This window comes from Sapajus apella, unplaced genomic scaffold (assembly GCF_009761245.1).
Source record: "Sapajus apella isolate SASKATOON/1434 unplaced genomic scaffold, GSC_monkey_1.0 scaffold55, whole genome shotgun sequence".
NCBI lineage: Eukaryota > Metazoa > Chordata > Mammalia > Primates > Cebidae > Sapajus > Sapajus apella.
Genome location: NW_022436995.1, coordinates 9286719 through 9311302, shown reverse-complemented (window position 1 = coordinate 9311302; position 24584 = coordinate 9286719). Strand labels below are relative to the sequence as shown.

The 24584-nt window shown below is 51.1% G+C and overlaps 1 protein-coding gene across 1 annotated transcript in view; it reads left to right on the top strand.

Annotated features, from left to right (window-relative positions):
- Positions 1–24584, top strand: part of ITGA11 (integrin subunit alpha 11) — a 141292-nt gene that overhangs the window by 66507 nt on the left and 50201 nt on the right. The window contains exons 3-10 of the mRNA XM_032244623.1: positions 4067–4167; positions 8599–8690; positions 11473–11587; positions 14538–14665; positions 15798–15946; positions 21859–22003; positions 22502–22667; positions 24334–24404. Of these exons, the coding sequence (XP_032100514.1) occupies positions 4067–4167; positions 8599–8690; positions 11473–11587; positions 14538–14665; positions 15798–15946; positions 21859–22003; positions 22502–22667; positions 24334–24404 (967 nt within the window). The remainder of the gene's footprint in view (positions 1–4066; positions 4168–8598; positions 8691–11472; positions 11588–14537; positions 14666–15797; positions 15947–21858; positions 22004–22501; positions 22668–24333; positions 24405–24584) is intronic.

Genomic DNA, 24584 nt, shown 5'->3' with positions numbered 1-24584 from the left:
GGGCTCTGCCCAGCTGCCATGTGAACTTCCCTGCAGTCCTGTTTATAGGGGTATAGTTAGAACTGCCTTGGCAGTGGTGGCCCACCTCTGTAATAGCAGACTCTCTGTAATGCAGACTGCCTCAGCAATGGCGGGCTGCCTCAGTATGGCAGACTGCCTCGGCAAAGGCAGACCACCTTAGCAATAGCAGACTACCTCCATAGTGGTGGAGTACCTCGGCAATGGCTGATGCCCCTCCCCCACAGAGCTGGACCGTCCTGGGTTCAGCTGTGCTTGCTGTGAAACTCTCAATCCAGAGCATTTCAGATTGCTGGTCTTTGTGAGGGTGGGACCAGCCGAGCCTGATCACCTGGCTCCCTGCCTCAGACCCCTTTTTTCTCAGTTGAATGGATGACTCTGTCTCCCAGGTGTTCCAGTCGCCAGTTGAAAGGGCGCCCGGATTTGTGTGAGTTCTGGTGCAGAGACACGCCGCACTGGCTGAAACAGCCGTGCTGGAGACTCACGGCGCTTTTTCGCCCAGGAATCTCCTGGCCTGTCTCCCTGTTTCCATCCCCTTTTTATCACTTGAACGGGCGACTCTGTCTCCCAGGTGTTCCAGTCGCCTGTTGAAAAGGCACCCGGATTTGTGAGTTTTTGTGCAGAGACCTGCTGTGCCAGCTGCAACAGCCACACTGGAGACTCGCGATGCTTTTTCACCCAGGAATCTCCTGGCCTGCCTCCCTGCTTCAGTCCCTTTTTCATCAGTTGAACAGGCGACTCTGTCTCCCAGGCGCTCCAGTCGCCAGCTGAACCGGTGCCTGGACCCATGTGAGTTTTTGTGCGGAGATCCACCACGCTGGCCGAAACAGCCACACTGGAGACCTGTGGCTCCTCCGCCTGGGAATCTCCTGGTCTGTGGGCAGTAAAAATCCGTCAGGAAATGTGACAACCACTCACCTTCTGCGCTCTCGCTGGGAGCTGCAATCCTGAGCTGCTCCTACTCAGCCGTCTTGGATCCCTCTAGGTTTTTTTGTTTTTGTTTTTTCTTGAGATAGTCTTGCTGTCTTGCCCGGGCTGGAGTGCAATGGCATGATCTTGGCTTACTGCAGCCTCCACCTCCCAGGTTCAAGTGATTCTCCTGCCTCAGTCTCCCAAGTAGCTGGGATTACAGATGCCCACCACCACGCCAGGCTAATTTTTTGCATTCTTTTAGTAAAGATGGGTATTCACCATGTTGGCCAGGCTGGTCTCAAACTCCTGACTTCAGGTGATCCAACCCCCCTCAGCCTCCCAAAGTATTGGGATTACAGACATGAGCCACTGCACCCAGCCTCTCAGTGCCTTTCCTTAGTGACCCTGGGAGGTCGGCAGTGCAGGAATTATTCACTCCATTTCACAGTGGAGGAAATCAAGGTCACACTGAAAGCTGGTGACAGATCAGAATGAGGACCAGCCCCTGAATTCTCAGCACAAGAATCTCACCCTCTCTTGGGGACCCATCCAAGTAAGCCAGTGGGGCTTCAGAATCCCACTCTAGAAAAGGGTGGAGTTGTGAGGAACCTGCCCTTGTCAGATTTTGGGGGTGTTTTCTAGAAGACACCTAAGGTTAGCTGTTCTAGAAGATGGCCATAGCTTTTCTTTTTTCTCTCTTTTTTTTAAACAGGATCTCACTGTGTTGCCCAGGCTGGCGTGCAGAGGTGTGATCACAGCTCCCTGTAGCATCCACCTCGGGCTCCAGTGATCCTCCTGCCTCAGCCTGCCGAGTAGCTGGGACTACAGGCATGTACTACTACACCTGGCTAAATGTTTTTTATTTTTAGTAGAGACAAGGGTCTCACTATATTGCCCAGACTGGCCTCTATCTCCTGAACTCAAGCAATCCTCCTACCTGGGCCTCCCAAAGTACTGAGATTACAGGCATGAGCCACTGCACCCAGCTACCTGTGGATTTTCTAATCTAGAACGTGCTGCGCCTGATTCTCCCAGGGGCACCCTGAGAGGTGCTCCTCCATCCAGCAGCAGTGCCCAGGAGGAACATGTCCCTCAGGAAGACTTGGCCACATGTCAGGTTAACCTTGAAACTGGAGCAGCCACAGAGCAGTAAGCTTAAAGCCCAGGCAGGGTTCTCTTACTGACCTTTTTCTTTCTTTCTCTCTCCCTCTCAAGAATGGCGCAGCCTTGACTACACAATCACTTGCAGAATTAAATAGCCAGAAATCACCTCGTCTAGACAAACAGATTTTATGGGTCCAATTAATTCCTGCCAGTCAAAAATAGGCACGCTTAATAAGGGGATATATATAGACTCTGTCATTATCTGGCTCCCCAGGGGAGAAACCTCAGCTCTTATTTCATAGATGCTTAATTTCAAACAGAGTTCTGTTAACTCCCACTTCAGACCTGGCTTTCCTTCCTGACAGCACCAAGGTGGACTGGGGCAGGGAGAGCAAAGGACCACAAGAAGCCACTTAACTCCCGTGCAGCCGAAGGCTCCCGGCCACCTCCTCCCAACCATTTAAGTCAACCGGCGTGTGGCGGCAGCTTCTTCAGGCCACGTCACCAGGCAGTGGGAAGCTGCTGGAAAAGCAGGGTCTAAAGGGCTCCAGAAAGTCCCACCTGTCCCTACCCGAGGTCCCACCATCATCTGTTTTCTATCCCTAGGGATTGGAAGCCTTCCAGGGCTCTTGTGGGCTGTGGTGTCCCCTCCCACACAGCACCGCTGTCCCTGGGAAGGGTTACCGTTCTCAGTCACTGTTAGCATATGGCCTGGGCAGAGAGCCAAGCTGGCACCCAAGGCCTACAGGGCTCCAGATGTGCCAGAGTCACCTGCCACAGAGCCGGTGGGCGGGTCAGAATCCTGGGCACTCCGGGCCCCCGTGACAGGGCTACTCTCTGGCGGGTGGGAGATGAGGCATAGGGGGCCTGGGGAGCACTAAGGACAGGGCCTGGGGACCCTCCAGTCTGAGGTAGAACTCTCCCCAGCCTCAAGGGGGGTGAGTCCTCAGCCACACCCCAGGGTCAAAGGCTTTTTCTCCAGGGCACGGCCACTGGGGCTTGGCCAGACCAGGAAGGAGTAGCTGCTCACTTTTCCCTAGATATATCTAAGCAAGTAAGGAAGGTGCGTTAGTTCCTTAGGGCCATTATAACCGAAGATGACAACCTGGGTGACTTAAAATAACAGAAACACATTCCCTCAGGGTCCTAAAGGACGCAAGCCCGAATCAAAGAGGCAGCGGGTCCACACTCCCTCTAAAGGCTCCAGCGGAGGACCTTTCCTTGGTTCTTCCAGCCGCTGGTGGCCGCAGGCACTCCTTGGCTTGGGACAGCACCACTCCTCACTCTGCCTCTGTCTTCTCATGTCTCTCTTCTCCCCATGTCTCTCCTCTGTGTCTCCTCTTCAGGACACTTGTCATTGAATGTAGGGTCCGCCCGGATAATCCAGGATGATCTCAACTCACGAATCTTAACTTAGTTATATCTGCAAAGACACCTTCTCCAAATAAGGTTGCAAAAGCATAGGCTCAAGGCCGGAGTCCCAGCTGCACGGGGCCCTCAGCCCACAGGCTCGCCTGTCCACCCTGACCCACTCTGGGGCACCAGCTTAAAGGCCTCCCTGTAAGATGAAGAATGAGGCCCCTTTCAGGTAATGATAGGTGGCCAAGACTCTGTGTGGCTCCAAAAGCATCATTCCTCTGTCAGAACGACTTCCATTAGCACCCTCTCACCATTTGACAAACTCATATTCACCCCTTAACACCCAGCCCAAACATCACCCCCTCCTCTACCAGGGATTTGCCTCCATCCCGTTTGTTACAGGGCCCATGTGGTCTTCACCTCTATACCCAGGCAAGGGCCTGGAAGGAGCCACAGGTCCCATGACTTTATGCTGAAAGCCCAGCAACCCTCCCCCAGGGAGACAGTGCTCCCACCTGAGGGTCTGCATGTGGTCACTCCTCCAGGATGCCCTCCAGGGTTCCCTACCACCCTTCCCACCCAACTTCACCTCCACACTGCCTACCAGGCTCCATCCTCTGCCAGGAAGGAGTACCTCCCCCAATGTCTTTGCTCGTCTTCTCTTCCTTCCCAGGCTGGTCGTGGGTGCCCCGCTGGAAACCAACGGCCACCAGAAGACGGGGGATGTGTACAAGTGTCCGGTCATCCACGGGAACTGCACCAGACTCAACCTGGGTAACGTGGGCTGCTGGTCTCTTCACAGGGAGGTGTCTAACATGAGGCAGGCTCCAATGCATGCCCATGTCCACATTCCCATGGCTCCTCCCTGCTACCCCAAGAGGTGACCGATGCATGCCCATGTCCACATTCCCACAGCTCCTCCTGCTACCCCAAGAGGTGACCCAGCTGATATCACTGTCCCCACTTTACACGTGAGGAAGCAGAGGCCAGGGAGAGGAGGCAACTTTCCCACAGTCCCACAGCTTGCCTGAGGTCCCCCAGGAATCAAACCCAGGCCCCAGCTGTCCCAGGCCATTCTGACTCATCCACTGCCCCCAACTAAAAGTTTTCTCTCCCAGGAGAAAAAAAGGACTTCCTGTCTTTTTCCTGATTTTGAAGTAATAACAATAGCTAACATCCAGATACCTTAGATCATGTTCACCATGTGTGAGGCACATTTGGACTCAATTCTCACAGCACCCATGTGGGATTTAACCATTTAACAGATGGGAAATGACAGTGTACAGAGCTGAAGGGACCTGCCGGGGGTCACTCAACTCACAAGGAGCAGGGCCCAGAGTCCAGTCCACGCAGGCTACGACCTCCCTTTAACCACCAGTGACACTGCCCTTCAGAAATGCAAGCTTTTTCTTGCCCACAAGCTTTCGAGCATATTCCGGAACAGGGAGAAGCTGTGAACAGCCCCCAGCCTCCAAAGCCCTCCCAAAATCCCCTCATGTGTGTTTGCATGCACGTGTGTATCTGCTTATGTGTGTGCAAACGTGTATCCACCAAGCACACACACCAGGCCACTAAAGTGCTCCCACTAAAGGTCCTAAAGGTCAGATACCTTGGCCATTGCTCTGCTCTCAGAAGGGAGAAAAAGTTCCATTTTGGCTGACAAGCTGCAATTCTAGGCCTTGCCCTGGAAGACTGGCCTTCCCTAGGGCCCAGACCCTGGGCCTCCCTCCTTTGAGGAGGGGGACCTCCACCCCAGAGCAGTGGGCTGGGGCTCCCTGGGAGCTTGGGGATGAGAAGGGCAGCAGGGTCTCACTGGGCAGGAATGGCAGAAGTTCAAGAGATAAGCTGATGGATAAAAAGGTCAGCATCCAAGAGAAAGCCCAAAGAACCCCCAGGGCAGCCAGCTGTCTGTCACATGGTCCCGGAGGCTCCCGCTGTCCACATCTGCATCAGCACCATGGGTGGGAAGTTCAAAACCTAGCACAGCTGGGGCCCGAGCTTCAGTGAGGAAATCGTCTAAGGGAAGAGAGTGCCTGCTTGGTGGCGTATGGGTCCAGGTCATCAGCACCCTGAGAACACAGGCTCCTGAAACTGGCCAAGCTGGGGGTCCCCTTCCAGCTGTACAGTTTCCTTGCTGTGTGTCCATGGGGAGCTCACATCCTCTCTCTGAGCGCGTTTACTCATGTGTAAAGCAAGGAGGCTGGACTCAACAATTCTTAGGATCCATTCCAGGATGGGGTACCTGTCCTCGAACCTTTAATGAGCACCTAGCGTGTACCAAACACCGTACTACTTATTGGGGATACGGCAGGGAACAAGAGGCCAAGGAAGGAGAGAGTCGTGGGGTAGACGAATTAGGAAGCAGGATACTTTTAGGCAGGGATCACTGCTGTGCCATAAGCCGGGAGCTGTAACACGAGTGTCTAGCGGGCGGTGGTGGTGGAGAGGGATTTCTGCCTTAGCAAGGTAGTCAGCGGAGGCCTCTCTGAGAAGGTGGTTTTTGAGGTTACAGGTGGGGGTGGAGCACTCCAGACAAAGGAGGAGCAAGCGCAAAGGCCTGAGGTAGGAACAAGCCTGCCCTGCTGGGGAAGGTAAAGAAGGACCACGTGGTTGGGGCAGAGGCAGTGAGGCTGGCGGGCGGTGGAAGCGTGGGCACTCCGCGCAGGGCCCCAGCCACTGGGAGAGAAGCTCCTGGTCCAGGCAGGGACGTGGACTCGTGAACCAGTCATTTTGCTTTCTCTGTCGCAATGTGGACCCCATTTCTCTCCAGAGGGAGGAGGAGACATAAAGCCATCAGACCCTGGAAAGCATTTCTGAGCTGGGGCACAAGCCCAGGAGGCAGGGCGTAGCAAAGGGAGCTGGGACAGAGGAAACTTACTCTTCATTTGAGGTGTGGTTCTCTCTCGGCCACGGAGAAGAAAACGCACGGCAGAAAGAACATCTGTCAGTTTCGCCCCACAGTGGAAAATGCAAGGCTGGGAAATCTGAGTCCTGGGTTTTCCTATGGCTGTTCCAGGCACCGGGCAGTGAGGTGCCAGGAATGTTCTTCCCTCTCTCTCCAGGGAAGGCTAAGTGGGTGTCAGTCATTCACACCTCGGTGGGAAAGAGTCTACTGCTGGCACCTTCCTTCCAACACCTGGACAAAGTCAGGGTTTTAAAATGAGGGACTGGGGCTGGGGTGGAGTGGGGGGTGATGTGATTCTCAAAGCCAGGCCCTGGGGGGAGGGGCTCGGGCCCAGGACACTCACCCAGACCTGCTGAGGAAGGCGTGAGTCTCTCCCACTCACAGAGGGGTGGGGCAAAGCAGGACTTGAACCTGAGTCTGTTTAACTCCAACACAGCGCTCTTTCCTCCCACGCCCCTGCGCCTCAGCCAGTTCCACTACAAACGTCAGTCCCCAGGGGAGGGAAGGAAAGACAGGGGCAGGGTGTTGAGGGCTGGACCCCTTAAATAAATGGAGGGCAGAATTCTAGCCAGCAGAGGGCGAGGGTTACCCAGCCCAGTGGAGCTTGGAGCTGCCTCTCGTTCCCACTACCACCGCCATGCCATCAGATGGGAAAAGACACAGGACTCAGGATGAAATGTCACATGGTCTGGGCTAAAATTCTTGCTCTTTAATTTCCCAGCAAGTCACCTTGTGGCAGCCACTGACCCTCTCTACACCTCGATGTTCCCATCTGTAAAACGGAATGATGACCCCTGGGCCGAGGGGTCCTGCAAGGGCAGGTGTGCACGGTGCTTTGTAGGTGCTAAGACATCTCAGAAACACCAGGCCCTTACTGTGATTTTCTCTCCGGCCTGTTTGGTCAGACAAAAGAGAAATCAAGCCCACTCATTCTTAGCACAGCCAAGAAGGGCGGATTTCAAAAGGAGCCTTGCTACAAAGTGAGGAAAACCTAAAAGGAAAAACAACACACACAGCGCCCGCCCCGCCCCCAACTCCAGTCTGCAGAACAGCCCCGTGCTGACAAGCTGGGCTCCACCAGCAGCGTACCCCAGCCTCCTGCAGCCGCAGGCCTTGCTGACCTGTGTGCCCTGGGAGCCAGCCCGCTCTTCACACTTCCAGTCACCGACAGAGCGCAGTGCCAGCCATTCTTGCTTGAGGCCTCCTTAGACATTGCTTGAGCCTGGGAGGCGGAGATTGCAGTGAGCTGAGATGGTGCCACTCTGCTCTAGTCTGGGTGACACAGCGAGACCCTGCCTCAAACACCCAAACCACTGCGACAAAGCCAGCGGAGAGGGGAAGGGAAGAAGGGCGGGGAGGGGAGGGAAAGGAAGATGAAAGGGAGGGGAGGAGAGAGGAGGGAAAAAAAAAACAGAGCAAAGAAAAGAAATTTCTCCTCCTCCAAGCAGGGAGCCGCCCAGAGCTGCCCACACTGCAGGTTAGGGTTGACACACACGAGCTCCCCAGCCTCCCCCTCCCTCTTCCTGTACACATGTACACACACACACACACACACACACACACACACACACACTTTTCTAGGGAATTCAGGCTCACTTCCTTTCCTTCAGTGGCCCCCAGGATGATCTGGTAGAACTTTAGGCAATGTCTTTTTTGTATGGCTCTAAGCTGCTGCAGAGCCAGCCCTCTCCCTGCTCCCAGCGGACTGGTAACCCAGCTCCTAAGCACCCCTCTTGGCAGCCACCTTCTGAATGGCGTTCCTGGGTGAGGCCTGGTAGCTCTGGAAGGCTCTTGTTGAGCTGGCTGTCTGTTACCCGTGAGACCCATGAGAGGGGACCCTTTCAGCATCACATGTGGGTGGTTCAGATGAGCAGAGAAGCCAGTATGGAAAGAGAGGGACACGGGACTGGTTGAGTGTGGATGGGGGTCAACTTGGAGGAGAGCGTGGCGGGGGCACTGCACAGAAGAAGCCAGCCCAGGTGGGACGCCAGGGCATGTTTGGGGACACACGGGGGACTGGAGGAGGAAAAGCTGTGGACCCGGAGATGGAAGGCCCTGTGCTTACTGTGTGACCTCGGGCAGGTTGTTTGGCCTCTCTGAGACAGTTTTCTCATCTCACCGGCAGTGGTGAGGAAGTCATGAGAATACGTCTGGGGAAGGCCTTTGTAAACCCTGAGAGCCGGAGGTCCCCAGGGTCAGGGAGAATCGGGGAGGTACCTCGGGTGACCAGAGCAGCCACAGGCTCTGGGCAGAGGGTGGGCAGGAGGGGGCTGCAAGCTGAGCTTCTCCCCCCACCCCAGGAAGGGTCACCCTGTCCAACGTGTCCGAGCGGAAAGACAACATGCGCCTCGGCCTCAGTCTCGCCACCAACCCCAAGGACAACAGCTTCCTGGTAAGAGCCACCTGCCACTGCTTGGGGCCAGGAGAGGTGGGGGCGGGGGGAGGGGCGGAGCGTCTCCTTGCACGCCCTCCTGTGCATCCTACACACCCAATCTCCCCGACTCCATCCACCAAGCTGCCTGGCCCCCCGTGCTCCCGGAAGCAACTCCCCACCCGCTCCCTGCTTACGCCATTCTGGGTGTTTTGGCAGGGACAGTCCAGGCAGAAGAAACTATTGAGTCCTTTTGTGTGCATACCCTGAGGGAGGGAGGAACAGCCAGAAAACGAAGAAGAAGAAACACAGATAGCCAACAGTCTGAGGGGGGACCGTCCCTGCCCTTGGGGAGCCAGTTATCTGGGGCGGCAGTCAACTCTCTCCTCTAGGTTTGAAAAAAGGAGCAGGTTGCACCGCACCCCCGAAGAAGACGGGGAGGGATGCTGTAAATGAGTCAACACAGATCGACCACACCCGAGGGAAGGGCTCCAGAGTGACAAGCCGCCCCAGCTATCCAGGATTAGAAGAAGGCTGGAGGTGGTTTCTGCTTTGTTTTTAAAGAAGAAACAGGCCTTCACAAGGAAGAAAGAAAAGGGGGTGTCTGGGTTGAGGTGGTAGAAGCATCCGTTCATTTAGACAACAGTGTTTCTGAGCACTTACTATAGCATGTGCTAAGCCCAGTGCTGGGCATTGGGATTGAGCAGTGGACAGAGACCCTTCGCTGCTGGAGCCTACACTCTGGTGGGAAGAGAGGCGACAAGCAAATGATTAACGTCTAATAGGACGTTGAGAGACGGACGGCAGCAGGCCCTGCTCACAGGTCCCTGTCTGAGCTCAGGCAAGCACGTGCAGACTCTGGCCACAGCAAGTGTGGGTGGCACAATGGACTGGCACGCCTGCTCCTTGCCACCACCTTGGAGGGAGCTGCCTTGAGTGTGGGCGATGCTTGGGGTTCAAACAGGATCCTTCTGAGACGGATGGTTCCTAGAAACAGTTGCAAGAGAGGATTCCAGAAAAAAAAATTACCCCAGAAAGCCCAGTACAAAGCACTGCCCACTTTTAGATGGGGGTGCTTGTGTCACTCTTTGTTCTGGTCTGTCTATTTCTGCTGACAGATGAGACATCTGGGGCATGAATCACCAGACAACAAGATAAGAAGATGACTGGGATGCGAGGGGACTTGAGTACCTAGTGGTCCTGCCAGGGAAAGTCATGAGGTGCCTTGATGTATATTCAGCCCGCGGCCCTTCAATAGCCATAACCAGGGGCAAAGCAGGACCCCTGGCGCTGTCTACACACATATCCATCGGGGCTTTGTCTCTACTCCCTTTTCCCTCTCGGGCTCCTTACCACATTTCTTCTTCACGAGGTAGTATGAAGGTCTGAGAGGAATGGTGTGATATACTCTCTGGGGCCTCTGTGAGTAGGTTAATCCTTGGTTTATAAATAGTCACCTGTTCACTGATTCACTCATTAGTCCATTCCCCTATCAATAATTCATTCCTCTATTCATCTGTCCAACCATCCATGCATTCATCTACACATCTGTCTATACATCTACCCACCCTCAATCTCCCATGCAACCATTCATCTTTCCATTTATTCTTTCCTGCATCCATCCATCAACCTCCATCTATCATTCATCCACTCAATTCATCATCCATCCCTCCATCCATCAGCCATCGATCATTCATCCACCCATTCATCCATCATCCACTCATCCATGATCTATCCATTCACTCATTCATCTATCAACCATCTATCATCCATCCATTATCATTCATCCTCCCAGTCATCCATCATCCATCCACTTATCCATCATCCATCCATTTATCATTCATTCACCCATTTATTCATCATTCATTGGTCCATCATCTATCCACTATCCATCATCCATCCATTATCCATTCAGTTATCTGTCCATCCATCCACATCTGTCCATCATCAATATATCCATCCATCTTCCATCTACTTACCCATCCATCCATCCATCTATCCATTCTTTATCCCCCCACTACTTCCAAAAATTATGTTCGGCAGCTTCGACAAAAGACACAGATTAAACATAACATTTAAGGTCTGGGTTTAAAAAGAAAGTAATTGAAGAAAGGGATTGGAAGTAGAATAATTACTCCCCTAAACCAAAGGAAATTACCGCACAAAATTTAGCCCTGGGTGTCCCGATAGCAGGATGACAATGGAAGCATGGAGCTGAGCTTTCATATTTAATGTAAGTGACTCTGAGAAGATCTCGTCAGTCCTTCAATGGGGGCTGACATCAGTGTTTTTGGTAGAGCATTTCACAGACATTCTTCTCTTCCCCTCCCCCAGTAAGAGCCATGGCATGTTTTTGGGACCCAGTCTTGGAACTTTGCCCAGTAAGGCCCTTCAGGCGACCTCTCACACAGAGGAGTTATTCTAGTGACCCTTGAAGGGTCCGCTTCCACGGATGAAAAGACTTCCCCAGATCCCGTGTGGTGGGTGGGTGAGTGGGGTGAGCAGGTAAGGCATAAAAGCATCATAATCTTAAATGATGAGATGGAGAACAGGGCCTTGAAAAAGCAATGAAAGAGAATCCAAGATTAGTTTTTCTCTATTAGACCTGAAATGAAAGGACCTAGTCTGCATTGCAGCAAGAGAGAGTTCAGTTAGACTCACAGAACACCCTCTCACCCTCTCGCCTCTCAGATAAGGGAAGTCTGTCTTGGGCCATGGAAGATGGGACTGGGCCTCAGGCCATTGGACCTGAATCCTCCCTGAGGCCCCCTCACTGACTAGGGATCTGCATTGTCCTCCCCAGGCCTGCAGCCCCCTCTGGTCTCATGAGTGTGGGAGCTCCTACTACACCACAGGGATGTGCTCAAGAGTCAACTCCAACTTCAGGTTCTCCAAGACTGTGGCCCCAGCTCTCCAAAGTAAGTGGCTTCAAATCCACAACCTCAAGCTGAGCACTGGAAGGTCCGGTGAGGCTTGGGCCCTGAGCACCGCTACCTGTGGCTAGAAAGCAGCGTTTGGACTCTAGCCCTGCCCTGCCCCAGCTCTCTGGATGACCTGGAATCCAGCTCCCTGGATGACCTGGAATGTATCACAGCACCTCTCTGGGCCTCTGTGGGAGTCAAAATCCTGGCCTCCCTCTCCCAAGTGTGATGGTGGGGAGCAAATGAGCTAAGGTTTCAGAGACAATCCCAGCCTCAAGGGAGGCTCACTGCAGAAACCCCGGGTAAATAGGAGATTATCTGACTAGCACATGTGGCAGGCAAGCAGTGCACTGCACAGTTCTGGGGGTATCGTTCACTTACACTACCACGTGAATGGCGCCCCCTGATGTTGTGCAATGCAGTAGCCCTGTAGATGAAGGAACAGGGAGAACCAAAATCTCCTTAGTAATAGTTCCACCAAGCCAGTGCTCCTGCGTAGCAGGGAGCTCTGTCCAGCCCGTCCGGGGCCTCTGGACACACAAAAACCTCTTGCTCATTGCCCACCTGCCAAGAAAACCTGGGGAATTCCTGCTCAGACCTTGCCTCCCACAAACCCAGACTTCTTGGCTCTGAGCCTCACTATTTCCTCTGTGCTAGATACCATCACCCAAGCAGCTGCTGCCCGTTTTATGGAGGATTCGGGAATTAGCACCTCTGGCTTGCCGGCAGCCGCCCTCCAGACAACAGGGCCCAGCCAGATGGGGCTGGGGAAGGGAACAGGAAGAAGCATCAATCCAGTAGGGGCAGAAAGGCGGTCCTCCGGTGGGATAAGGAGACGTGGATTCTATTCACACAAAATGACAGAGGGAATGGCAGAGCCCAGGCACAGGAGGAGGCCTGAGGTCAGGGTACATAAGGGGCCCACTGGGGAATGTCACCATCCCTAGAGCTAGTCCCTCCAGGCCAAGATGTGACTACCCTAAAGTCTCTGAATATCATGTGATAGAGGCTTCCTCACCTGGCTGACCAGCAGCAGTGCTCTGAAGCTTATCAAATGCAGATTCCAGGGCACCCCATGTGGGTCCTAATTCAGTAGGAGCATATATGTGCGTGCATGCATGCGTGTGAGTATTTAAGCTCCCCAAGGGAGTGTTCAGCCATGTTTAGGAACATGCCCTCAATCCAGTTTGTCCCCAAGGTACCTTAAAAAGAAAACTATGAAATTGCAAGAAAAATCAACAATCACAATGCTAATAATAATGCTGGCTTAAAATTTTTGAAAAAAAAAAAAAAAAACCTGTTGAAAGATTATGATCTCCTCCAAAGCAAAGAATTTCTGCCTTGGTCACCCCCACGGCCGCCTGTACCATGCAGAGCTCCTGGATAGAGCAGGTGCTTAGTCCACGTTGTAGAGTCGAACTAAACCAGAAAAGAAGAAATGTATGATGCTATGCCAGGCCAGGAGTGTCAGGTCACCACATGCTGTACACAGTGTGCAGGTGGGACAAGAAGTGGCAGAGCATTTGAGTGGCCCAGATGCTTCTAGAATGCTCTGCTAAACACATAGCCTGCAACAGGCACCCCAACTCAAAGCCACCCCCATCTTCCTCTGTCTATTCAGCACTATGACACAGTGCCTCTTTGCAATGCAAGAACTTCTGAAACAGTCAACACACAAAAGGATCATGCAGCATTGTTATAAAGTAGATTTCGTAACAGAATAACAACTCGCCAGTAAAAATGAGCAGACACCCAGACACAGAGTGTATGCAATATTTCAAAGTAATTCCAACTACTGACAAACAGAAATTACTTAGATTTTAAAAGAGGTGGTTTTTTTTACATTTGTTACTGCCAATGTTTTTTTAATTTTCTTTGTTGATTTTTATTATTCCTTTTAATTTAGGTTTTTTTTGAGTTAGAGTCTCGCTCTGTCACCCAGGCTGGAGTGTAGTGGCCCAATCTCGGCTCATTGCAACTTCTGCCTCCTGGTTTCAAGAAGTTCTCATGTTTCAGCCTCCCATGTAGCTGGGACTACAGGCATGCAGCACCACTCCTGACTAATTTTTGTATTATCAGTAGAGATGGGGTTTTGCCATGCTGGCCAAGCTGGTCTTGAACTCCTGACCTCAAGTGATCTACCCACTTCGGACTCTTCAAGTGCTGGGATTATGGGTGTAAGCCACCACTCCCAGCCTAATTTAGTATTAATATTACAAGAACATAAACCTTTATATTCAGAGGCAGAGATAACAGCATGAGAGCTTGGCCTGATGATATCAGTACCATATTTACCCAGTGGTTTCCTTTTTTAAAAAAAAGCAAAACCAGGATCAGCTCAAATTTATTGAGCACTTGCTTTGTGCTCAGCCCTTTAGAAGCATTTTCTCATTAATTCCTCATGACAACTTTTTATATCATTGTGCCTCTTTTACGGAAGAGAGAACTGAGGTTTTGTGACTGGCCCTAGGTCACAGAGCTAGGGAGTGCCAATGCCAGGAGTCAGTGTGACGCCACATCCCACATTTCTAGCCACAACATCATATCTCCCTCCTGAAAACAGAAATCCATTCATTTAGGCTGAAAGTGGTAAATGCCAGCCTGCTCATAACAGCAAAACAAACGATGATAGGGTACTGATTTGAGCCATGCTGGCTGCCTCGGAAGCATTGGCCTATGAGCGGTGGTCAGTCCCTGATTCGGAGCAGAAATGATCAGGCTTAATTTAAGCTTTGTTTAAACAGACAGCAAAGTAGTGGAACAGAGCCAGGAATTCTGGTTTTTTTCACACTGCCCAAATAAATGTCCAGCCCAAGGAGAGCTCCCCAGCCCAGGGAATTACGCGCATGGAGCAGTCACTCAGTCGTCCTTGCAACAATCGTCCAGAGAATCAGAGACTCGCAGCCACTTCTCCTTGGGTAGCCATAACTGTGCCCCCACTTCCCAGGGTGCCAGACCTACATGGACATCGTCATTGTCCTGGATGGCTCCAACAGCATCTACCCCTGGGTGGAGGTTCAGCACTTCCTCATCAACATCCTGAAGAAATTTTACATCGGCCCAGGGCAGATCCAGGTGAGCATGTCTGGGGCTCTTTCCACTTCTGAACGGGGCCACCCAAACCCATGGCAGGTGCCGCCTTAGGGCTAGGCGAGATCTTTGCATGAACAAAGGAAGTGTAGGTGAGAGGGCAGAGGCGGTAGGGCCAGCCAGCACTGGGGCCCTGCAGCCCAGTGTAGCACTTCAAGGGACAGTTTGGGGAGGGTCTCATTTCATGGGTCAGACACAAGACACCACCTGTGAAGACTTAGACAAGCTAAAAAGTGAGAAGGAAGGTGGGAATGGTTGAGTGAACACTAGAGCCCTGTTGAGTGAAGCATAGGGGAGAATTAGACAGAATGATTATGGAAGGAAGATGGCAGGAGAGGAGGTCAGAGCTGCTAGTTCATATAGCTGAAATGTGCCTGGCTAAAGTGGAGGTAGATTTATTTCTTTTTATTCTGCCTGAGTGAGGACTAATGACTAGAAGTTACTAGATGGCAGATTTCAAGTCAATCTAAGAAATTGTAACGATCAGGGCTGGTAAAAAGGAAGTGGACTTTCTCATGAAGTCATGAGTTCCCCACCACCAGAAGATCATCCTTTGGAATATCATGGGTGAAAGTCCAGCATCAGAAGGGCATGCGTGCCAAATAAACCCTGTGGGCTCATCCAACAGGAACGCTTCATTGTTCTATTTCTACTATAAGTTTTTGTAGCTTTTTGTTTATTTTGAAGCTGTTGATATTGTCATTATTTTATCACCTACGGAGATAAAGGAACCTCTTCTCTTCCAAGTTTTAAGGACCCTCAGTTTTGGAGATTGGTAAACACTGTGGCCTTCTGCCCACACTGCTCATAATATTTTGGACTTCGATTCTCTGCTCCGCTTTTGTTTTCCTAAGAAAGAGGCGCAACTGTTTGGCCTTTATTTCAATCGCAAAGTCTCCATTCTTTACATGCACCCCTTCTGGTCCCACCAATCTGTTCATTTATTCCCAGAACTTTGCAGAACTCACTTCCCATTGGTTGTGGTTACCTTCTTGGAAAGGTCCTCAGCCTTCCTCCCTCCTGAATCATCACACAGAGGCACTCCTGGGATCCTCAGTCTCAGAGTCTAAGTTTCAGAGTGTCAAGATGTTCTGCTGCCCTCTCCTCTCCCGTGCAGGTTGGAGTTGTGCAGTATGGAGAAGACGTGGTGCATGAGTTTCACCTCAATGACTACAGGTCTGTAAAAGATGTGGTGGAAGCTGCCAGCCACATTGAGCAGAGAGGAGGAACAGAGACCCGGACGGCATTTGGCATCGAATTTGCACGGTAAAAAAAAATATATATATATTTTTTTAGATCTCAGATGCTATTCTAGTTATCTATTACCATGTAACACACTACCACAAAATGTAGTGCCTTGAGGCAATAATTTCTTAATTCCTCAAAATTCTGGGGTTTGACTGGGCTCAGCAGGTCGGTTTTCTCTTAGGTTCTCTCAGGTGGTTGCAATCTGGTGTCACCTGGAGACGTTGTCATATGAAGGTTCTCACATGGCTGGCAGTTGTTTCTGGCTGTTGGCTGACAGCTCAGCTGGGACTGGCAACCTGAGCACCCACATGTGGCCATATGGCGTGGGTTTCCTCATGACATGGCAACTGGAGTTTTGGAGGGAGTGTCTGTCCCAAGAGCAAGCTTCCCAAGAAACCCAGGCAGGATCTGACAGACTGCCTATAACCTAGTCTGAAAGTCCCAGAATATGACTTCTGCCTTGTTCTATTGGTTGGGCAAGTGACTGAGGCCAGCCCAGATTCAAGGGGAAGGGAATTTGGTTCTGCCCCTTGGTGGATGAATAGCAAGGTCATTTTACAAAACAGCATTTAGGATGGGGAATATTTTTACAGCCAACTTTGGAAAATAGCTTCTCCCAAAGACACTGTCAGAAGTAGCTTCTGTGAGGGTGGGGTCTTCTTATGGAGTGTTAGTCATCAATGGAGCATAAAGAATGCAGTCAAGTCTGACACCTGAGACTGTAGAGTAGTGAGGCTGCTCCCTGAAACATCACACCAGGACTCACACATCCAGATACATGTTATCCCTTGACATTGTCTACACTGAAGGCTGCATGCTTATTCCAGTAGTGTTGTTGCTCAAAACAATGTGCTCACTTCCACTAAAATTAGCCGATTTTGAAGGCAATCCCCCGGGATCTCTTGAGCCAAGACCTCAACTCAGAAGGTGACTGTGTCAAAGACATTCAGATTTTAAATGTCTAAATTTTACACCTATAAATATGAGCTCTGCTACATTTGTTAAGACCACAAACCTGTTACCTTATAATCTCACCTTATATAGGGTGAGTCAACGTGTTTTAAAAAATTCTACAAGGTAAGAGCTATTCAGGCCAGGTGCGGTGTAATCCCAGCAGTTTGGGAGGCTGAGGTGGGAGGATTGCTTGAGCCCATAATTTTGAGACCAGCCTGGGCAAAATTGTGAGACCTCGTTTCTACAAAAATTAGCCAGGCATGGTGGTGCATGCCTGTAGTCCCAACTATTCAGGAGGTGGAGGTGGGGGATCACTTGAGCCCAGGAGGCAGAGGTTGCAGTGGGCCAAGATCACACCACTGCACTCCACCTAGTAGGCAACAGAGCCAGACCCTGTCTCAGAAAAAAGAAAAGAAGAAAATAACTAGTAGTATTGTGATTTCGTGTGCTCAAAAGATCGAGATTTTTCCAACCCCTAACTCTTTACAGTTAAGTTATTGCTTAGCTCACATGTTTCTGTTTGCTGATAAAACTTGCTCAAGCTTTCTGTAAATAAGCGTTTCTCCATGTGGAGGTGGGTCTCTTACTCATCCTCACAAGGAACGGGCCATTTTTCTGTTTTTGTTTTGCCTTTATCGGGGTGAGGCCTGAGACTCCCAGCAGACCCTTGTGAAATGGCTGGGGCAAGGGAGGCAGCCCACGACCACCAGCTGTCACTTTCTCAGTGCGAAGCTAACTGACTCATACAGGGAGTAAGCCCACTGGTTGGGCTTCACTTTAGAACCTACCAACCTCAGGTCAATTATTTGTATGTGACTCACCAGCTGGTTTGAACCATCAGTGACTCATAAGCACTGCTGAGGCTGCAATCTTCATCTCAAATGAAGTTTGGAATTCTGCTCTTCCCAATCAACCTGCCAAATTCAAGTCCCAAATTACAGCTGGTGCCTCTCAAGGTGAAGGGTTTTCTGTCCTCACTCAGTTTATTATTATTTTGGGGGGTAAGGTGGAATTTCACTCTTGTTGCCCAGGCTGGAGTGCAGTGGCACGATCTCAGCTCACTGCAACCTCCGCCTCCCAGGTTCAAGCAATTCTCCTGCCTCAGCCCCCCAAGTAGCTGGGATTGCAGGCATGTGCCACCATGTCCAGCTAATTTTTGTATTTTTAGTAGAGATGGAGTTTCTCCATGTTGGTCAGGCTGGTTTCAAACTCTCGACCTTGTGATCCGCCCACCTCGGCCTCCCAAGGTGCTGGGATTACAGGCGTGAGCCACCAGTTTATTCTTAATGCATTTTCTGATGTGCCTACAAAAGAACAAAGATTCAGGCCATGAATATGAGGGCTTATAAAGATGTCGGTAACCTGTGGGTCCAGGCCGTGGCAGCTCACAGTCTGATGGGGGGGCTGCGACAAGTGTTAAACCTAACCCTAACTCAGTGAGGATGAGAGAGGGAGGGGCCCCCATGGAGGGGCCAAAGAGAACTGTCAGGAAGCAGCACTGGACCTGTCCTGGGAAGACCCTGGGATCCTAGCAGAAGGAGGTGGACAGAAGACGTGCCACACAAGACATTCCACCCTGATAACAGCAGAGGAGAGGGGAAGTCCAGGAGCCCTTGGATTCAGGGATGTACTTCTTTTGACCATGGCAAGGGTCTCCTGTTGGTGGGAAGTGATACACGTAAAGATGGTGGGCGTGATGATGGTGTAGTTAAAACCAGCATGGTGGCCACTGTAGGTTCTTGAGTACAAAAGAGTAATCATCAGATATGCACGTTAAGAAAATTAGCCTGGCAGCTACATACAGCAGGGAAGCGGGGAGGGCTCCACCATGTGGTGTGATCCTACCTCTGTCCAAATCACACTCTTTATTGAGCACCTACTACATGCCTCACACTCTTTCAGGCACCAGGGCTAGATCAGTGAACGAAACAGGTACAAATATTGCACCCGAGTGAGCCGACATTCTAGAGAAGGAGGCAGACAGTAAACAAACAACATAGCATACTAGAAGGAGATGAACCCTGTGGGGAGAATGGAGCGTGGTCGCAGGTGCAGAGGACAGGTGTGGAATCGGCATGAACAGGGTGGTGGGGAAAGGCTTTGCTGACAGGTGAGCTTTGACTGGAGACTTGAAAGGAGGTGAGGGAGTTATTTACCAGCAGATGGCTGGGAGGGAACAGCTCAGACAAAGGCTTGGTGTGCCTGAGGCCTTCCAGACCATGGAGAGTCCAGTGTGGGTGGGGGTGAGTGAGCAGGACCAGAAGCTAACAGAGGCAGCGGGCCAGATTTCAGAGGGCCTAGAGAGCCATTGTCAGAACCTGGGTTTTCCCCGAGAGAAGGAGGACGCTGTGCAGGTTTCGAGCAGAAAGGAGCTATGGCGTGGCCCAAATCTCCATGGGCCACTCTGGCTTCTAGGCCCACGGATCCCATTGTGAGTATAAAGCTCTTGCTGCTCTCAAGGAATATATAATCTAATTTACAAAGGAACAAATCCAAGTCCCTTTACCCAGTGCAAAATCAGAACTTAAAATCTGACGAGTCATGCTGATATTCACATGGTTACAGATTCGTATAGACATTCACACTATTCCACTCTATGGAAATATGATCCTGACATTTTTCCTGGCTCCATATATAATAAAACCTGTTTTGCTCCTGCCACGCTTTTTTGCAGGGTGTCTTATTCCTGGGCCTGGCCCTTCCATGCAGTCATGGAAGCATCTAGAATCTTCTTGGAAAGAATAGCAGAAGGGTTGAACTTGTGCTCAAAACCTGCTCTCGTCATGTGGCATGTGGCTCTGCAGGTTTCCGTCCACAGCGCATACTAAAATTAGTGGGTTTTTTAAGGCAACGTATCCAGCGTATTGGAGCACTGCTAAGAGAATGGCGGATGTTTTTTCTCTTCGCTGGTAGTGTGAAGATGTTCTAAACTAACTTATTCCAGCTTTTATGAATTTCCCAACTCCTAAACCATACACCTCAGTTCTTCAGTGTGCTGTGTAAGAAGAGACACAAAACCATGTGGCCCTTTAACCTGTCACTACAGAGGTTAACTCTATGGCCTGTCCTGCCTTGCCATGGGTCAGACCCATGAGGAATAACCTCTGAGTCTAAGAGAACATTTATCTTTAGATCCTTACTGGCAAATTCTAACTTCTGGACCAGACTCCTTGGTGAGACCATGCCTGTACTCCCAGAACCTCATGGTCTAAAGGAGGACCGGCCACAGGGGCACCAAAGACCAGTGGTGGTTTGGGAGCCAGTTTTTCACACTTTGTAGCCTGATTGGTTGTTACACTTTGTAGCCTGATGGGAAGTTGCACCTCTGCCAAGCTGACGGTCGAGGTGCCAACCCCACTGCCCTCTGGGCTGGATTGCCTGATAGGTGGGTCCAGCTCATGCTCCGGGTACTGAAAACAAAAAGTGAGAAAGAGAAACATTTGTCATGGAATTTGATATTTAATATTTCCAAAAGAGAATCAAAGCAGTCCTCGTGAGGAAGTCAGAGCTCTGTCCGGCCTCACTGCATGTCTTTTATGGGTTAGTGTTGTCTGGGTGCTGAGTCACCCGGCACATCCTGTTTTCAGTTCTAAGGAAAGTGAGTCTCAACTCTGGATGCTCACCAGAGTGCTAGAAAATACCGATGCTTGCCCAGCGTGGTGGCTCACATCTGTAATCCCAGCACTTTAGGAAGTAGAGGCGGGCAGATTACTTGAGGCCAGAAGTTTGAGACCAGCCTGGCCAACATGGCGAAACCCTGTCACTATGAAAAATACAAAACTTAGCTGGGCATGGTGGCACATGCCTCTAATCTCAGCTACTTGGGAGGCTGAGGCACAAGAATCGCTTGAACCCGGGAGGAAGAGGTTGCGGAGCTGAGATTGTGCCACTGCACTCCAGCCTGGCCCACAGAGCGAGACTCTGTCTCAACAAAATAAAAATGAAAATACTAATACCTAGGCCACTACCCAGAGATTCCAGTTTCGGGGATCTGGATGAGGCCTGGTTATCAACAGTCATGTTTTTTGTTTTGTTTTGTTTTGTTTGAGGTGGAGTCTCACTGTGTCACCCAGACGGGAGTGCAGTGGTGTGATCTCAGCTCACTGCAACCTCCGCCTCCCAAGTTAAAGCAATTCTCCTGCCTCAGCATCCCAAGTAGTTGGGATTACAGGTGCAAGGCACCACACCTGGCTAATTTTTTATTTTTAGTAGAGACGGTTTTGCCATGTTGGTCAGGCTGGTCTGGAACTCCTGACCTCAGGTGATCCACTCACCCCAGCCTCCCAAAGTGCTGGGATTACAGGTGTGAGACACCGCACCCGGCCAAGAGTTTTGTTTTTCTTTGTTTGTTTGTTTGTTTGTTTGTTTTTTGAGACGGAGTCTCGCTCTGTCACCAGGCTGGGGTGCAGTGGCGCCATCTCGGCTCACTGCAACCTCCACTTCCCGGGTTCAAGTGATTCTCCTGCCTCAGCCTCCCGAGTAGCTGGGACTATGGGCGTGCACTACCACACCTAGCTAACTTTTGTATTTTTAGTAGAGACGAAGTTTCACCATGTTGGCCAAGATAGTCTTATCTCTTGACCTTGTGATCCACCCGCCTCGGCCTCCCAAAGTGCTGGGATTACAGGTGCGAGCCACTGCGTCCAGCCAACAGGTTTTAAAGACTCCTTGCAAAGCAGCTGAGGTTGTGAACCACTGACTTAATACCTCTAAAGCTTGCCACCTGCCCTTGAACTCCCTTCTCAGGTCCACCTCATCCCTCTGGCCTGTCCAAAATGGCAAGGTCAGGACTCCAAAGGGGCTTTTCAAAGTCTCATTTAAAGACAACAGCCCTAAGACCCCTCTGAGCAGCTGATGAAAGAGTAGCCCTGGGAGAACTCGGTCCTGGTTTCTGTGGCTGCCCCTCTGCAGGAGCGTCGGGGGCTACCCCAATCCTCCTTCCCTCTCATGACCCTGCCCCTGTGCTTGGCTTCCAGCTCAGAGGCTTTCCAGAAGGGCGGAAGGAAAGGGGCCAAGAAGGTGATGATTGTCATCACAGATGGGGAGTCCCACGACAGCCCAGACCTGGAGAAGGTGATCCAGCAAAGCGAGAGAGACAACGTAACAAGATACGCAGTGGCCGTAAGTCCTGGCCGCCCGAGGGCTGCCGACGGCCTCTCCGAGGCTTTGCCGTCAGATCCATGGGGACTCCAAGGGACCATTTCCAGGCAGAACCATTTCGAGGCAGGACCATTTCACAACTGTCCAGGCCCTCAGAAGAGCCTCCCATTTCATCTTCTAAACAACAAGCTGAGAGTCTTTCTGCACTGCTCTGGCCTATCCACAAAAGCTGTGGCTTTGGGTTTCTCCCCCGCCTCTATTGCCAGGGAGGGTCTGGAACCTCAGAAAGCTAGAATGTACCTCCAAGCCTCCCAGCTTCCAGGACCCTAGCTTAACACAAGGGCTTTATCTTACCCCTAAGAGAGAGTCCATTCCAAATGCAAATGGCATTATAAGGAATTCCCATGGCCACTGGCCCTGGCTCCGGCCCGCCGTGGGGTCCCAAGGTCTAGGCCTGTGGTGTATGGGAAAGTCTGTGCTATGTTCTGGTTTGCGGTTCCTGCCCCTGTTCCCTGGCAGGTTCTGGGTTACTACAATCGCAGGGGGATCAATCCGGAAACTTTTCTAAATGAAATCAAATACATCGCCAGTGACCCCGACGACAAGCATTTCTTCAATGTCACGGATGAGGCTGCCTTGAAGGACATTGTCGATGCCCTGGGGGACAGAATCTTCAGCCTGGAAGGTGAGCAGTTCGTGCTGAGAGGGGATCCACTTTCTCCTGGGCTTATATCATCAGGTAAACCCCATAGAGCACAACCCAATCCCACAAAACCGAATGGCCGAGCAAGGATCTTCCAATAATAAATGCCAGGCCAGGCGCAGTGACTCATGCCTGTAATCCCAGCACTTTGGGAGGCCAAGGTAAGCTAACTGCTACAGTTCAGGAGTTCAAAACCAGCTTGGGCAAAAAAGCAAAACCTCATCTCTTAAAAAAAAAAAAAATGCAAAAATTAACTAGGTGTGGTGCTGCATGCCTTTAGTCCTAGCTACTTGGGAAGCTGAGGTGGAAGGAGCACTTGAGCCCAGGAGATTGAGGTTGCAGTGAGCTGAGATCATGCCACTGCACTCCAGCCTGGGCAACAGAGCCAGACCCTTTCCACCAAAAGAAATAAATGATAAATGTCAACAATTGAGTGTTACTCCTTGCCGGATGTGAGGCTGTGCGCTTTATGAGCAATGCTGACAGGTTGCTTTGCTAATGTTCTCATTTTACCGCTGGGAAAACTGAAACTCAAAGGAGTTCGGCGCCAAAGCTCCCACAGCTTGGGAGGGTGGTGGGCTTTGAACCAGGGTTGCCAACTTTAGGAAAAATAAAATACAGTGGGTGTGGCGGGCTTAGGTGAAGACTTATTTGTTGTCTGAAATTCAGTTTTAACCATCAGGCAACCCTAGCTTGTACCTCGCGGGTCTGACTCTGTATGCAGCTGCTTCCACTCCACCAAAAGCATCTTTCTTTTTGCAGAGTCCTTCAGGTGGCCTCTCCTTGCGATTTAAACTCCATTTTTGATTTGCACAAATTTCATTTGTACCATAAATTGCTATAGTGGGCCCTTCCAATATCAGGCTTTGGGCATATGGGAGGGTTATAAAAAGAAATAGAAGGCAGTGTAAAGCCTTAGAAGTCTGCAGTGCATTGGAAATGACAAGCCACAGACACAGGAAAAGAGACTAAAATGGCCCTCATAAACAAGGGCAGATGAATATAAAGCATGAACGTGAGCTTTGACACCCACTCCAGAACTTAAATATCCAAATCTGTGTATTTCTCCTCAAAATGGTCGCCTCGGGTGATGAGAACATTCATTCCAACGATGTGTTCAGGGAGCCCCCTCGTGGGGAGGGGCTTTCAGCACTCATGGGGTCTCTTACCCAAATCTGCAGTGGTGACACGCCTCCCTCTGAGGGTCGATTTGATGTTTGAGATCCATCCAAAGGCATCTGGAACCAAAGCTGGTGAAGAAAAGGAATGAACAAAGTGGGAAATTCCATTTCTTGCCAAAAACGTACACTATTTCCATGCACTTTTGCTTGCTCTCTCCCCAGTTTTAGCAGTCTTACAGTATGCATGTCCTGTAATATAACTTGTTCTGAGCCCTTTTCAGAAGTGGGTTCTACCAGTTACAACCCACATGGGCACCTGGAAGGTGTGTGGCGCCCCCCACTGCGCAGCGTGCTGGGGAGGGCTGAGGAGACTGGCACACCACTGGCCTCAGCCTCACAGCCCCCCTCGAAAGAGAGCCCCACTTCCTGATGATGCCCCCAGGAAGCAGGAGCTGTGGGCTAAGGGGCAGCTCTGTCTGTGCTAAGTGCTTGGCCATGGAGCTGACATCTCTGTTACTCTGTTGCAGGCACCAATAAGAATGAGACCTCCTTTGGGCTGGAGATGTCACAGACAGGCTTTTCCTCACACGTGGTGGAGGTACGTGGTGGTGGCATGGGCACAGAGCCCCCACCTGCCTCTTGAGGGCACGCTCTTCCCCTTTCTAGCTCTCTGGATCTGTCATCCACCTTCACAGACGGGCTGGCTCTTCTCGCTTTCTCTCTTTCTTGGGGTCTCTCTGCCTCCCATCTTCTGTGGGCTGGAAGAGGGCAGTTGAGG